Consider the following 16,113-nt stretch of genomic DNA (forward strand, 5'->3'; position numbering starts at 1 on the left):
CACTTATCAAGGATCACAAGACTACACCCTCTTTTGGGAAACACATCCCTGCCCCCCCGAACATCCTCCCACACCCGATAGTCCCACAGTAGTGTCATTCCACTTCTGACATCAATGCAGCTAGCTTGGTGATTAGCCCAACCAGGACTCAAACCCGGGTCCCTGCGAGTGTGACAGTCAGTCCAACAACTTAGACATTAAACCAAGAGGTCCGAAATCCTTGACAAATTCACTGGGCTTTTACTAGAGGTCACAACAGTTCACTTCAACATCGAATTCCACATTGCATTACAGGAATAACTGAAAACAAATAAAGTCATACATTATCACAATGTTTATTCACTTTTTCAAGTAACAACAAAAGACTCCTCAGGATTTTGTACTTGCCCCGAATAATAGAAGTCAAGTCATTTTGCTTGTCCAAACAAATCCACTATGGACAAATGCATGCACCATACGCACATCTTCAGCGGAGTCAATTGCAGGGGACAGAGATTTTGACAAGATGACAGAAACAGCAAAAGAGCAAGGAACCATCTGCAGTCCACAATACAATTATGGTGCTTTCCCTAATGTCATTCATTTGAATATCTTTGATACATTGAAAATAATGACTGTCAGGTAAATGACAATTCTTCAATAAGTGATTTGTTTCTAAAAGCGCTTTATACAGAATTACAAAATCTACAAAGGGTTTACTGTCTGACTGAAAACCTGGCATATGCTAAATAATCATCATACTTGATGGCATGACAACAATCACAGTCCTAATGAGGCATCATGGATGTTCAGTTCAATGTGGGCCACAAGGGCATAAGGCATATAGCAGCAGAAAACTGGAGCCTCTTGTTTCTTCTGCTCCAACGGTTCATAACATAAGTAGAGAAATATATTGCACTTTAAAAGATGAGTCAAAAATCTCACGGGTAACCACGGCAACAGCTACCACAAAGTGTGTCATGCGACCGAGTGGGTTGGGATGGATGTCTTCTTGGAAGCAACAACTGTTGATGAAGAGACTGAAACAACTCTAATCACTGTTGTACACCCCCTGTCCCTTATCACACAGAAGTAACTAAGCTCAGATGAGAAAGTCTGAATAGAATCAAGAGACTTCCGGGAGGACATATAGCACACTGGCCTCCAAGTGAATAATCCCTCTGTCGCTCCATAGTAGTGGCACGTAAATATCAGATTCAGGACTAGATGACTGCCCTCCTCTGCTTCACCCAACCTTTGAGGTTGTTCTGAGGTAAATCTCACTTCTCTCGGAGGACACACACTCCTGCATCACAGCGCTGTGTGGCCATGGAGGTGACCACCTCCCAGCTGTCAATAACAGGGTCATAACACTCGATACTGCTCAGAAGGGAGTTTCCATCATACCTAGAGAGGGCAAAAGAGTACAGGGGAGTATAAACAATATATCATATGGCTGTGTTCAATGACATAAGTCGCATGCTTATCGAGAACTGGACCATAAGGAGATTGCATTCATGATTCATTACAATTTTATCTAAGCAAGAATAATATATATCAATTAAGAGTCATACATAATGTATATTAATGATCCCTTCAGTATCTCTTAATACTGAAGTCGGTTGCAGAGCCGTGGTCGAGTGATAACACTCCCGGGTCTATGCACATGTACAACGCTTAGCCGGAGACAGGGGTTCAATCCCTGTGTCCTCCCTTCACTCTGAATATCCTCTTCACCTGTCTCCCTCATTGTTTCTCATCTGTCTGTCATTAAAAGCAATAAACATATGAAAGGAAAGTGAATTTACACTTTCCTAAAAATAAATGTAAAAAAGATTAAATTCTGAGCAGGGTTGGGATGTTTAGGCTTACCCAGCTATGGCGTAGAGTCGTCCCCGGAGGACGGTAGCTCCTACGTAGCAGCGGGGAGTGGTCATACTGGCTACCGTGGTCCAATAGTCAGTCCTAATGTTGTAAACCTCAACTGAGTCGAGGTGCGCTGTTCCATCGAAGCCTCCCACCACATAGATGTGGTCATTGAGCAAGGCTACACCGGCCCCTGTAACAAAGGGATACAGAGGCGGCAGGGTAGCTTAGTGGTTAGAGTGTTGGACTAGCAACCAGAAGGTTTGCAAGTTCAAACCCCCGAGCTGACAAGGTACAAATCTGTCGTTCTGCCCCTGAACAGGCAGTTAACCCACTGTTCCTAGGTCGTCATTGAAAATAAGAATTTGTTCTTAACTGACTTGCCTAGTTAAAAAAATATATTAAAAAAAGAAGAAAAAAAAGAGTATAGGTCCTTCAGGCATAGCCATAATGTAAAGAGCCATACTGTATATAATCTATACAGCCCTCATCCTTTGGAGTACTCACCTGAGCGTTTGGTGGCCATGGGGGTAACATTCGTCCAATGACCTGTGTGAGGGTCATACCGCTCCACTGAATTGAGGATATTCAATCCGTCGTACCCACCTGCAATAAATTACATACACTACATGACCAAAAGTGTGCGGACACCTGCTCGTCAAACATTTAATTCCAAAATCATAATATGGTGTTGGTCCCCCTTTGCTGTTTTAACAGCCTCCATTATTCTGGGAAGGCTTTCCACTAGACGTTGGAACATTGGTGCGGGGACTTGCTTCTATTCAGCCACAAGAGCATTAGTGAGGTCGGACACTGATTTTGGCCGATTAGGCCTGGCTCACAGTCAGCGTTCCAATTCATCCCAAAGGTGTTCGATGGAATTGAGGTCAGCCCAGTCAATTTCTTCCACACCGATCTCAACAAACCATTTCTGTATGGACCTTGCTTTGGGACATTGTCATGCTGAAACAGGAAAGGACCTTCCCCAAACTGTTGCCACGAAGTTGGAAGCACAGAATTGTTTAGAATATCATTGTATGCTGTAGCTTTAAGATTTCACTTCACTGTAAGGGGCCTAGCCCGAACCATGAAAAACAGCCCCAGACCATTACTCCTCCTACATCAAACTTTAACAGTTGGCACTATGCATTTGAGCAGGTAGCGTTCTCCTGGCATCCGCAAAACCCAGAATTGTCCGTCGGATTGCCTGAAGCGTGATTCATCACTTCAGAGAACGCATTTCCACTAAGCTTGTCCAATGTCAATGGAGATTACATGACTGTGTGCTTGATGTTATACACCTGTCAGCAACTGGTGTAGCAGAAATAGCTGAATCCACCAATTTGATGGGGTGTCCACATAGTAAGGATCTACACTAAGGTCAGTGGGGGAAGTGGAAGATATTTTAAATATTTATACACCAACACCATTACAAACTTAAACCAAACCTCTTTAATACCCACCAAGACAGTATATAAGTCCACTAGCAACCACCAGGCCAGCCCCTTCCCTGGCTGTCTGCATGTCCCCAAGCATGCTCCACTGGTCAATATTGGGGTCATATCGTTCCATGCTGGTGTGACGGCGGCTACCGTCAAAGCCTCCAGCAACATAGATCATATCTGTGGGCAGAAAAGTGAGAAAAGAAATGTTCCAACAACTTTTTGAAAGTCTGCATTAGAAAACACTTGCAGGGTTTTGTTACACCTGAGGTCAGTCAAACTCACTTCAGTGCTATTTGTTTTTGTAAACCCCATGACAATGAGGGCTGTCAATCAGAGAAGATCCTCTACCTCCGAGTGTTGTCGCCCCGGCAAGGCCACGCCGTACATTCATAGTGGCGACGGTGTACCAGACACCATCCTCGTCTGCCGTGTAGTCCAAGCACTCCACCGAGCTAAGCCGCGATCGACCATCGTAGCCGCCAATCACATACACACGGTCATTGAGGGACACGGTAGCTACATAACGCCTTTTCCGAGCAATGTTCTGTAAAAACATGCTTGGGATAAGTTAACCATGATCAGAGAGCCAAAATATTTAATTTAAAAAATGATACTTACAGGTAAAAAGCTCCACTCCTGAGTTTTAGGATCGTACTTCTCAACGATATCTATAGGGGATTGTTGACTGCCAAATCCTCCAATAACCAACAGGACCTCCTTGGCACCTTGAAAGAGCAACACGGTAATCACTTTTCCCACTTGAATAAGGTAGTAACTTCCACTAAGCTTGTCTTGTATTCCTATTATTAGGACAAGAAAAACAATCCAAAAAATAGAGGTCAGTACTGTACCTAATCTGGCTTGGGTGCGTGGCCCCTGCATCTCACTCCTCAGCTCTGGTCTAAGGTGGAATTTCTTGGCCTCATCCACAAGGTCTCGGCAGGGAAGACTGCATCGAATAAGGGGCTGGAACACATCACAACATATACAGTACTTTATCAAGACAGTAATAACACCTCTGCTCAACACTTGAGGCCTGTTTCCCAGACACACACCATAAATCATTCTCAATGGAAAATTTCCATTGAAAGTGGATTTCAAGTCAAATGTTATTTGTCACGTGCAAAATACAACAGGTAGACCTTACAGCGAAATGCTTACTTACAAAGCCCTTAACCAACAATGCAGTTAAGAAAATACCTTTAAAAAAAGTAATAGATAAGAAAAACAAATAATTAAAGAGCAGCAGTAAATAACAATAGCGGGGCTATATACAGGGGGTACCGGTACAGAGTCAATGTGTGGGGTCACCAGTGTCGAGGTAATAATGTACATGCAGGTAGGGTTATTAAAGTGACTATGCATAGATAATAACAGAGAGCAGCGTAGGGGGGGGGGGGGGTGCAAATAACCTGGGTAGCCATTTGACTAGCTGTTGAGGAGTCTTATGGCTTGGGGGTAGAAGCTGTTTAGAAGCCTCTTGGACCTAGACTTAGCACTCCGGTACCACTTGCCGTGCGGAGCAGAGAGAACAGTCAGTCTAGGACTAGGGTGGCTGGAGTCTGACCATTTTTAGGGTCTTTCTCTGACACCGACTGGTATTGAGGTCCTGGATGGCAGGAAGCTTGACCCCGGTGATGTACTGGGCCGTACGCACTAACCTCTGTAGTGCCTTGCGGTCAGAGGCCGAGCAGTTGCCCTACCAGGCAGTGAGGCAACCCGTCAGGATGCTCTCGATAGTGAAGCTGTAAAACCTTTTGAGGATCTGAGGATCCATACCAAATATTTTCAGTCTCCTGAGGGGGAATAGATTTTGTCGTGCCCACATCACGACTGTCTTGGTGTGCTTGGACCATGTTAGTTTGTTGGTGATGTGGATGCCAGAAACTTGAAGCTCTCAACCTGCTCTACTACAGCCCCGTTGATGAGAATGGGGGCGTGCTCAGTCCTCCTTCTCCTGTAGTCCACAATCATCTCCTTTGTCTTGATCACATTGAGGGAGAGATTGTTGACATTGCACCACACGGTCAGGTCTCTAACCTCCTCCCTATAGGCTGTCTCATCGTTATCGGTGATCAGGCCTACCACTGAAAACTTAATGATGGTGTTGGAGTTGTGCCTAGCCATGCAGTCATGAGTGAACAGGGAGTACAGGAGGGGAACTGAGCACCCACCCCAGAGGGGCCCCTGTGTTGAGGATCAGCGTGGCGGATGTGCTGTTACCTACCCTTACCACCTGAGGGTGGACCGTCAGGATCCAGGATCCAGTTGCAGAGTGAGGTGTTTAGTCCCAAGGTCCTTAGCTTAGTGATGAGCTTTAAGGGCACTATGGTGTTGAATGCTGATATGTAGTCAATGAATAGCATTCTCCCATAGGTGTTCCTTTTGTCCAGGTGGGAAAGGGCAGTGTGGAGTGCAATAGAGATCGCATCATCTGTGGATCTGTTGGTGCGGTATGCAAATTGGAGTCGGTCTAGGGTTTCTGGGATAATGGTGTTGATGTGAGCCATGAACAGCCTTTCAAAGCATTTCATGGCTACAGACGCGAGTGTTACGGGCCAGTAGTCATTTAGGCAGGTTACCTTAGTGTTCTTGGGCACAGGGACTATGGTGGTCTACTTGAAACATGTTAGTATTGCAGACTCAGACAAGTAGAGGTTAAAAATGTCAGTGAAGACACTTGCCAGTTGGTCAGTGCATGCTCTGAGTACACGTCCTGGTAATCCGTCTGGCCCAGCGGCCTTGGGAATGTTGACCTGTTTAAAGGTCTTACATCGGCTGCAGAGAGCGTGATCACACAGTCATCCGGAACAGCTGATGCTCTCATGCATGTTTCAGTGTTACTTGCCTCGACGCGAGCATAGAAGTTATTTAGCTCGTCTGGTAGGCCCGTGTCACTGGGCAGCTCTCGGCTGTGATTCCCTTTGTAGTCTGTAATAGTTTGCAAGCCCTGCCACATCCGACTAGTGTAGGAGCAGGTGTAGTATAATTCGATCATAATCCTGTATTGACGCTTTGCCTATTTCAGGGTTCGTCGGAGGGCATAGAGGGATTTCTTAAAAGCTTCCGGGTTAGAGTCCCGCTCCTTGAAAGCGGCAGCTCTACCCTTTAGCTCAGTGCGAATGTTGCCTGTAATCCATGGCTTCTGGTTGGGGTATGTCACTGGTGCTTCCTGCTTTAATTTTTGCTTGTAAGCAGGAATCAGGAGGATAGAGTTATTGTCAGATTTGCCAAATGGAGGGCAAGGGAGAGCTTTGTACCCGTCTGTGTGTGGAGTAAAGGTGGTCTAGGCCTATGTTTACATCATGTGACCGTGTGTGGTCTAGCTGCCTCACCTCTGAGTCAATGACGTCTGTGATATAGCGCGGAGTGAGCAAAGGCATCCGCACATGCTCCAGCATCTCCGATAAATAAATCTCCCTCTCTTTCCTATTGTGTTTAACCCAATTCAACACTGCCTCGAATACAGGCTCCTCTGAGTCCACCTGCAAACAGAGACAACATGTATTCACAACCACACACCTTGACAACAACATGATTGTTGTAATAACGGAAATCCCAAAGTATATAACTACTCAAGGCCAATAATGCATTCACTCAATCACTGATTTCTCCAAATGACTGAGATCAACTTCACTTCAAGAAGAACAAGTCAAAGTGACAGTTTTAATTAATGATGATGTATATAGTTGACTAAGACAAATGGTTACAAAAATAACAGAAAATTGTGCCTCTGACTTAACTACAGTGCCTTGCAAAAGTATTCACCCCCATTGGCGTTTTCCTATTTTGTTGCATTACAACCTGTAATTTAAATTGATTTTTATTTGGATTTCATGTAATGGACATACACAAAATAGTCCAAATTGGTGAAGTGAAAAAAATAACTTGTCTAAAAAATAATAATCATTTAAAAAATGGTGCACGCATGTTTTCACCCCCTTTGCTATGAAGCCCCTAAATAAGATCTCGTGCAAACAATTACCTTTAGAAGTCACATAATTAGTTAAATAATGTCCACCTGTGTGCAATTTAAGTGTCACATGATCTCAATATATATATACACACACACACACACACACACTGCTCAAAAAAATAAAGGGAACACTAAAATAACACATCCTTGATCTGAATGAAAAATCCTTATGAAATACTTTTTTCTTTACATAGTTGAATGTGCTGACACCAAAATCACACAAATTATCAATGGAAATCAAATTTATCAATCCATGGAGGTCTGGATTTGGAGTCACACTCAAAATTAAAGTGGAAAACCACACTACAGGCTGATCCAACTTTGATGTAATGTCCTTAAAACAAGTCAATGAGGCTCAGTAGTAGTGTGTGTGGCCTCCACGTGCCTGTATGAACTCCCTACAACACCTGGGCATGCTCCTGATGAGGTGGCAGATGGTCTCCTGAGGGATCTCCTCCCAGACCTGGACTAAAGCATCCGCCAACTCCTGGACAGTCTGTGGTGCAACGTGGCGTTGGTGAATGGAGCGAGACATGATGTCCCAGATGTGCTCAATTGGATTCAGGTCTGGGGAACGGGTGGGCCAGTCCATAGCATCAATGCCTTCATCTTGCAGGAACTGCTGACACACTCCAGTCACATGAGGTCTAGCATTGTCTTGCATTAGGAGGAACCTAGGGCCAACCGCACCAGCATATGGTCTCACAAGGGGTCTGAGGATCTCATCTCGGTACCTAATGGCAGTCAGGCTACCTCTGGCGAGCACATGGAGGGCTGTGCGGCCCCCCCAAAGAAATGCCACCCCACACCATGACTGACCCACCGCCAAACCGGTCATGCTGGAGGATGTTGCAGGCAGCAGAACGTTCTCCACGGCGTCTCCAGACTGTCACATGTGCTCAGTGTGAACCTGCTTTCATCTGGGACGAGCACAGGGCGCCAGTGGCGAATTTGCCAATCTTGGTGTTCTCTGGCAAATGCCAAACGTCCTGCACGGTGTTGGGCTGTAAGCACAACCCCCACCTGTGGACGTCGGGCCCTCATACCACCCTCGTGGAGTCTGTTTCTGACCGTTTGAGCAGACGCATGCACATTTGTGGCCTGCTGGAGGTCATTTTGCAGGGCTTTGGCAGTGCTCCTCCTTGCACAAAGGCACAAAACCTGTTTCAGTCTTCCAGAGATTTGAGACTGGGACGGAGGTTCACCTTCCAGCAGGACATTGACCCTAAGCAAACTGCTAAAGCAACACTCGAGTGGTTTAAGGGGAAACATTTAAATGTCTTGGAATGGCCTAGTCAAAGCCAGACTCAATCCAATTGTGGAATCTGTGGTATGACTTAAAGATTGCTGTACACCAGCGGAACCCATCCAACCTGAAGGAGCTGGAGCAGTTTTTCTTTGAAGAATGGGCAAAAATCCCAGTGGCTACATGTGCCAAGCGTATAGAGACATACCCCAAGAGACTTGCAAATGTAATTGCTGCCAAAGGTGGTTTTACAAAGTATTGACTTTGGGGGGGTGAATAGTTATGCACGCTCAAGTTTAGTTTTTTTTGTCTTATTTCTTGTTTGTTTCACAATAAAACATATTTGCATCTTCAAAGTGGAAGGCATGTTGTGTAAATCAAATTATACAAACCCCCCAAAAATCTATTTTAATTCCAGGTTGTAAGGCAACAAAATATGAAAAATGCCACAGGGGATGAATACTTTCGCATGCCACTTTAAGTGTATATTACACACATTTTGATCACAAAAACCGTGACAAGCAAAAGTCCTTTGAATGAATTGGTAAACTACAAATCAAGTCCCATGGTTACAATTATGTTTTTATACAGCAAGATATGCCCTGTGCGGTTAAACACGGGAATTTCCAGAGCACAAAGGTATACTTAAATCAGATTATTTTCTCCATAATTTCAGAGGCAGGTAAATCTGCAAAGGGGGCCCCATTAATAGAGATTACTGCAGGTCTACACTTGCACCTTTTCTTTCAACTTCAGGTTTTTGAAGGACAATTTGAGACTTGTGAAAAGTATCCCCTTGAGCATTCAAAGATAACTGCGAATAGAGATAAAATATGCACCTGAGGCAACATGACTGTGTGCTCTCTGAATTCACAAATAAATTCAGTACACTATTCGACTTTGGTAACACTTTACATCAATCTGCTCTTATCTGTAGTAACACCATAATTACACTAGTAAGATTGTATTAACATATTGTTACTTAGTACTTAAGTAATTGTAGTTTAATTGCATAGAAATTGTTGTAATTACAAAAACGCAACTCCATTAATATGCAATTACAATGCTACCTAATGAAACAACGATTATTACTATCGTAATTACAGCGTTACGACAAGTATAATAATACCTCACCAAATCCACTTTACTTACCTGGATTTCATCACATTTAACTAGTTTTTCAACCTCGTTCTGGCTGAGCAGCATAAACTCCTCATGTTGAACCACCTCAGGGAAGTGCTTCTGGGAGAAGAGTTCAGCGGCCTGCATCAGGTCAAGGCAATTGTGGGTCTCCGCAAAGTCACGAATGCCCAGGCAATTTGTGGGATCAAGCTGACTATCCAGGAAGTCACAACAAGCTCTTTTTACTCCTGAGGAATACAAAGAAACATATACACACATTAAGTGAGTGCAGTACGTTCATTTTGTAAAATAATGTTGAAGTATTTAATTTGCTAGTTTGTCTCAAGTAAAAACTTCTTGACAAATTAACAATGTTTCCACTATATTAGCAATACAATATAGCCAGTCATATTGCACAAACCTAATAAGGGAAGATGATGGGTGTGCATTTCCTTTTACGAAAGAGCAGATTTAGATTTAACTGACATACCGGTAGTTTATTCGACAGAGTAAATACAGTGGATGAACAGTAAAGTGCAATGGGGTGTCCAATGGTTCTCATATTATTTTTTACATTTCTCAACTTACCTTTGAGCTGCAGCAGACAGGCAGCAGGAAGCAGTTCCTGGACATTCTCCACTGTGACCAAAACAGTCTCTGTGTAAACAAAGTCCAGCAGGATCTCCATGGTGGACGCAGTCAACCCCTGGATGTCTACAAAGGATTTCCCTTTCTCTGACAACTGCAAAAGCACAACGGCAAAGACAGACACATCAGTTTAAATTACTGGTTAGTAGTCGCTCTTTCCAGACACAGGGCACTATGCACTCATTGCAAAAAACATAGGCCTACTGATTCCTTGTGTTTACCATTTGTCATACTTGTGTAGGCAGCTGTGGATTATAGTCAGCTTTGTTAGTAAAAGAGCAATGCTCACCTGGGGATTCTTAGAGAGCTAAAAATGTTAAAGGAAAGAGAAACTAGGTCAACCGAGCTACAGAGAAATAATTAGCATTGGACTATTTCTGCTATGCACTTTCATTGCTGTTTTGTGTTTGGGAATAGCCTAATATTTGAGGTAGGCCTATATAATCCACTCGCGTTTTTATTAAGCTATAAATAACCAGATGGCAGTCACACTGAAAGACATATTGCTCAAGGAAATGAATATCAGTTTAATTTTAGCCTACAAAAATCTTATCTGGGTTCTAAGCACAAGGGATACGTAGAAACTCTTTCGGGCATTGTCAACCTCTGAACCAGTCAAACAACTATTACCTGTCTCTTTCTGCATACAGAGAGAACCACCAGCAAACGTATTTATATATATATCAGTCATCATTGGTCTTTTGTGGAAGTGCTGTCTCATATGTGTCTATCTAGGCCTAAATTAACTCCAGTCTTGTGCTTACTTTTTATTTGTATTTATTTAACCATGATTTAAATAGGCTTACAGTTACCTCGCTGGTGAACATGGCGCAGAAGTAGTCACTGCAGGCTGCCAGGACAATACGGTGTACAGGAAAGTCGGTATTCTCCACTCTCAAAATGATATCACAGAGTGTGTTGCTCTTACGAAGTGCGTTCATGGCATTGAGGATGGATTTGGCATGGGAGTTGGTCATGATGTCTTTGGGAGCCATTGTACTGTACTTAAAGAGTTCCTCAAGTTTCAAGAATCTCAACGTGCTGCAATATCTGGCAAAAAGACAAAAGCGTCAACATAGTTGAGGCGAAGTTGCAAAGATGTCAAAGTGATGACAAATTATATGGGATCTCAACCACTGATGTTCGCAGCTGCTCGCTGTGCAGGCAAAATACATTAATGTACATTTATTACAGTGAACAACATCGATATAACTAGATCTATTAGAAATCACTGCCCTGTCCCACACAGGTGACCCGGGTTCAAATCCAGGTGGTCGCATTGGTGCCTTTACCTGGATTCACGCAGCTAGTAAACTTTCCATTGTTTTGGCTAAACTGGCATATATCCAACTTGAGTTGAATTAGCTTTACTTTAGCCAACGACTTTAAACAAGATGTCACATTATAACTCAATATGTAACCATTGGCTGGTTATGAAAAGGCCAAATAGCCGCGGCTAACCGTAGCTAATTAACTAGCTAGCTACGAGTTATGCTAGCTGGCTAGCTACATTTCAAATATTCACAAACTATGGGTAAAAGGTTTGAACGAAAGTGACGGGTAAACTATCAAACAATCAACACGAATGGCACACCCAGTATCAATCAATAAAAACACTACCCACCACCTAGCTAGATAGCATTAGCAAGCAGACCAACTAGCGAGCTTGTTTGCTAGCTAACTCCAATGGCACAAGACTAGTCCAGACGTCCTAGTCACATTGGAGGATGCCAAATGTGATCCATGGTAGCGTGTGACTTCCTGCAATAGTGTGGGCTATTGCTCATTCGTTTTTCTAATTACTAACGTAAGCTAACGGAAACAAAATATTAATTTCAAGAATGCTGCAACAACTGTATCTAGCTAGCCAGCTATCCGCAGTCAATGTAGCTTTAGACAAAAACACCATACGTCACATACGTGCGCACACCTCGAATGTGCATTTTTAACTATTTAAAGTCAACTCTGAACCACTGCAAAAAAACCTCAAACACTGAGAATTAAAACAATAGGAAAACGTTTTTCCTTAATCACAAATTAAGCTAAGGGTTTTTTGATTTACTGTTGTGACAGCCTGCTTGAAATAGTTGCGCTCGATTTAGACTACCGGGGGCACCGACTCAGGATATGTGGGGTTTTCGACCTTTATGAATGGTGCCAAAAGTGCAACATCGTGCACCTCATTTGATTTATATTTTTTTAAATTATTATTACGTTTCAAGAGAATATTTTGCCCCAGGGATAGTTTGATTGTGATACAAATATTTGTAAATGAACTTGTGGATCTACATTTCTGACATATTGGCAGATTGAGCCATGCACGTTTGCTCATCCATTTGACACAGTAAACTACCATTTACAAAATATAATATACGTTTGTGAATCCTGTTATATATTTTATTCAGAAACCAAGGTGTATGTTTGTCAATCTTGGTCCGATAGGCCCATAGCATAGACGTTTTAGGCACCACCCCCGTTATTGGACTGGATTTGTTAGCCTCATTCCTGACAGTTCAGTAATCTATTTTACTAGATAGGTAGGCCAATGTCAAAAAATGCCATACAACACTCCTTCCGTGGCCTCCAACTGCTCTTAAACGCTAGTAAAACCAAATGCATGCTTTTCAACCGTTCTCTGCCTGCACCCGCACGCTCGACTAGCATCACCACCCTGGATGGTTCCGACCTAGAATATGTGGACATCTATAAGTACCTAGGTGTCTGGCTAGACTATAAACTCTCCTTCCAGACTCATATCAAACATCTCCAATCTAAAATCAAATCTAGAGTCGGCTTTCTATTCCGCAACAAAGCCTCCTTCACTCACTCCGCCAAACTTACCCTAGTAAAACTGACTATCCTACCGATTTTCGACTTCGGCGATGTCATCTACAAAATAGCTTCCAATACTCTACTCAGCAAACTGGATGCAGTTTATCACAGTGCCATCCGTTTTGTTACTAAAGCACCTTATACCACCCACCACTGCGACCTGTATGCTCTAGTCGGCTGGCCCTCGCTACATATTCGTCGCCAGACCCACTGGCTCCAGGTCATCTACAAGTCCATGCTAGGTAAAGCTCCGCCTTATCTCAGTTCACTGGTCACGATGGCAACACCCACCCGTAGCATGCGCTCCATCAGGTGTATCTCACTGATCATCCCTAAAGCTAACACCTCATTTGGCCGCCTTTCGTTCCAGTTCTCTGCTGCCTGTGACTGGAACGAATTGCAAAAATCGCTGAAGTTGAAGACTTTTATTTCCCTCACCAACTCAACCATCTGCTATCTGAGCAGCTAACTGATCGCTGCAGCTGTACATAGTCTATTGGTAAATAGCCCACCCAATTTTACCTACCACATCCCCATACTGTTGAATATTTATTTGCTTTTCTGCTCTTTTGCACACCAGTATCTCTACTTGTACATGACCATCTGATCATTTATCACTCCAGTGTTAATCTGCAAAATTGTAAATATTCGCCTACCTCCTCATGCCTTTTGCACACAATGTATATAGACTCTCTTTTTTTCTACTGTGTTATTGACTTGTTAATTGTTTACTCCATGTGTAACTCTGTGTTGTCTGTTCACACTGCTATGCTTTATCTTGGCCAGGTCGCAGTTGTAAATGAGAACTTGTTCTCAACTAGCCTACCTGGTTAAATAAAGGTGAAATAAAAAAAATGAGGGCGGGGATTAGAGCCCCCCCCCCCCCCCCCCAGGAGGAAATTCTATTAACCTGAGTCGCGGTACACCAGCTCCCCATTGACACGAAATTATAATCCCCGACTATTTCTACGATGCATTTTCTTAAAATATTATTTTAAACCTAACCTTAACACGAACCTCAACCACACTGCTAACCCTATGCCTAACCCTAAATTAAGACCAGAAAGCTATTTTTTGTTTTCGTGCATTTTTACAATGTAGCCTATTTTGATTTTGTGGCTGCGCTATCTAGTGGAAACCCAGTACACCAGTCTATGGCCCGTGACGTACCCAAGAAAAACGTGACGTGACTAGGAAAAAGAGGTGAAGGAGCAGCGCCCTCTCAAATCGAACAGTAATCTGCGCTTTCGGTCATGTTGTATCGTCCAGAAATATACATCTCTTTTCCATAAAATACACTACATTACCAAAGGTATGTGGACACCAGCTCGTCTAACATCTCATTCCAAAATCATTGGCATTAATATGGAGTCGGTCGCCTCCTTTGCTGCTATAACAGCCTCTACTCTTCTGGGAAGGCTTTCCACTAGATGTTGGAACATTACTGCGGGCAGTGGCGGTTTTAGCTTGTATGGCTCCCTGGGCGAACCCCTCCTTCAGCGCCCCCAACAACAAAAACAGCACCATTTTACACTAACTGTATTTTTATTCAGACGTTTGGAACAACACAAATAAATAATCAGAACATTTAAAACTATATAAATATATACAAACATAAGACTCATACATCAAAAAGAAGTAACAAAGACAAATGGAAACAAATTGTAGTATATAAATACAAATAAAAAGGGAATTGAATTATTACACAATTACCCTATTGCTAACAAAAAAAACAAATAACACAAATAAAACTAAATTGCACAAATCCTATATAAACACAAATAGAATAACACACTCATAAAGAAGAGAACCTGATTATTACACTATTGCACTTCAAACAAGAAACACAAACTAAATTGCACAACTAATTGCATTAGTACTGTACAAAGTTAGAGGTGCGCTATTTGATAGAGGGAGCGGGGGAGTCTCTCGGGCTTCCAGTGGGGAGACCTGAGGTCAACCTACCCCCGCCCCCTCCCCATCTCGTACCTCTGAGTGGGAGACCTTCCCAGGCAGCAGCCTGCCTAGCTCACAAACTAGAATCAGGACGCCCACTCCAACCAGGTTAATTGACCCACAGTCCAACATGGTGACATGATATCATTGACGTGACGTGCAAATGAGCGATGGAAAACCGATCGCGCAAATGTCACCATTTTGATTTGTTTTTTTGTTTTTGTGCGGGCACCCCATGCCACTGGCTGCGGGGACTTGCTTCAATTCAGCCACAAGAGTATTAGTGAGGTTGGGCACTGATGTTGGGCGGTTAGGACTGGCTCGCAGTTGCCGTTCCAATTCATCCCAAAGGTGTTCGATGGGGTTGAGGTCACGGCTCGGTGCAGGCCAGTCAAGTTCTTCCAGACCGATCTCAACAAACCATTTCTGTATAGACCTCGCTTTGTGCACGGGGGCACTGTCATACTGAAACAGGAAAGGACCATCTCCAAACTGTTGCCACAAAGTTGGAAGTGCAGAATCATCTAGATTCTAGAATGTAATTTTATGCTGTAGCGTTAGGATTTCCTTCACTGGAAATAAGGGGCCTATCCGAACCATGAAGAACAGCCTCAGACCATTATTCCTCCTCCACCAAACTTCACAGTTGGCACTAGGCAATGGCGGCAAGCTTTCCACCACTACAGCCAACGCTTGGCATTGCGTATGGTGATCTTAGGCTTGTGTGCGGCTGCTCCGCCATGGAAACCCATTTCATGAAGTACCCAACAAACTGCTGACATTGTCACACCCTGATCTGTTTCACTTGTCCTTGTGATTGTCTCCATCCCTCTCCAGGTGTTGCCCATCTTCCCCTGTGTATTTATACCTGTGTTCTCTGTTTGTCCGTTGCCAGTTTGTCAAGTCAATCAGTGATTTTGGTCTCAGCTCTGTCCCAGTCTCTCTTTTTCTTGCCCTCCTGGTTTTGACCCTTGCCTTGCCTTGCCTGACTCTGAGCCTGACCTGTCTGCCTTTGTCCCACCTCTGGATTATTGACCTCTGCC

At 43.5% G+C, this 16,113-nt stretch overlaps 1 protein-coding gene across 4 annotated transcripts; it reads right to left on the minus strand.

Moving 5' to 3' along the window:
- Window positions 1-319: 319 nt before the first annotated feature.
- LOC115132371 (kelch-like protein 12) lies at window positions 320-12,401 on the minus strand. 4 transcript variants are annotated; one of them, XM_029664959.2, is made up of 13 exons: window positions 11,575-12,392; window positions 11,095-11,332; window positions 10,572-10,589; window positions 10,223-10,376; window positions 9,665-9,882; window positions 6,626-6,775; window positions 4,142-4,256; window positions 3,909-4,015; window positions 3,639-3,834; window positions 3,309-3,467; window positions 2,353-2,451; window positions 1,852-2,038; window positions 320-1,386 (listed from the first exon to the last, which is right to left on the minus strand). In XM_029664959.2, exons 2-13 carry the CDS (start codon window positions 11,275-11,277, stop codon window positions 1,260-1,262), a joined length of 1,713 nt encoding a protein of 570 aa, XP_029520819.1. In that variant the 5' UTR covers window positions 11,278-11,332; window positions 11,575-12,392; the 3' UTR covers window positions 320-1,259. The 4 variants fall into 4 exon arrangements, 3 of the variants coding, with proteins under 3 accessions (XP_029520819.1, XP_029520818.1, XP_029520820.1); XM_029664958.2 differs by having other exon boundaries at window positions 11,907-12,391; XR_010464409.1 differs by adding an exon at window positions 1,554-1,743 and having other exon boundaries at window positions 1,300-1,386; window positions 11,095-12,401.
- Window positions 12,402-16,113: the final 3,712 nt, after the last annotated feature.

Source organism: Oncorhynchus nerka, linkage group LG7 (genome assembly GCF_034236695.1).
Source record: "Oncorhynchus nerka isolate Pitt River linkage group LG7, Oner_Uvic_2.0, whole genome shotgun sequence".
In the NCBI taxonomy this organism is placed as follows: Eukaryota; Metazoa; Chordata; class Actinopteri; order Salmoniformes; family Salmonidae; genus Oncorhynchus; species Oncorhynchus nerka.

What these genes read in the sequence shown, in the direction of transcription:
- LOC115132371 (XM_029664959.2), bottom strand. Translation starts at nt 11,277, where the DNA reads ATGGCTCCCAAAGACATCATGACCAACTCCCATGCCAAATCCATCCTC. An exon ending in CTGTCTGCTGCAGCTCAAAG is followed by an intron (nt 9,883 to 10,222) that starts GTAAGTTGAGAA and finishes TGTATTCCTCAG; the next exon opens with GAGTAAAAAGAGCTTGTTGT. An exon ending in TTAAATGTGATGAAATCCAG is followed by an intron (nt 6,776 to 9,664) that starts GTAAGTAAAGTG and finishes CTCTGTTTGCAG; the next exon opens with GTGGACTCAGAGGAGCCTGT.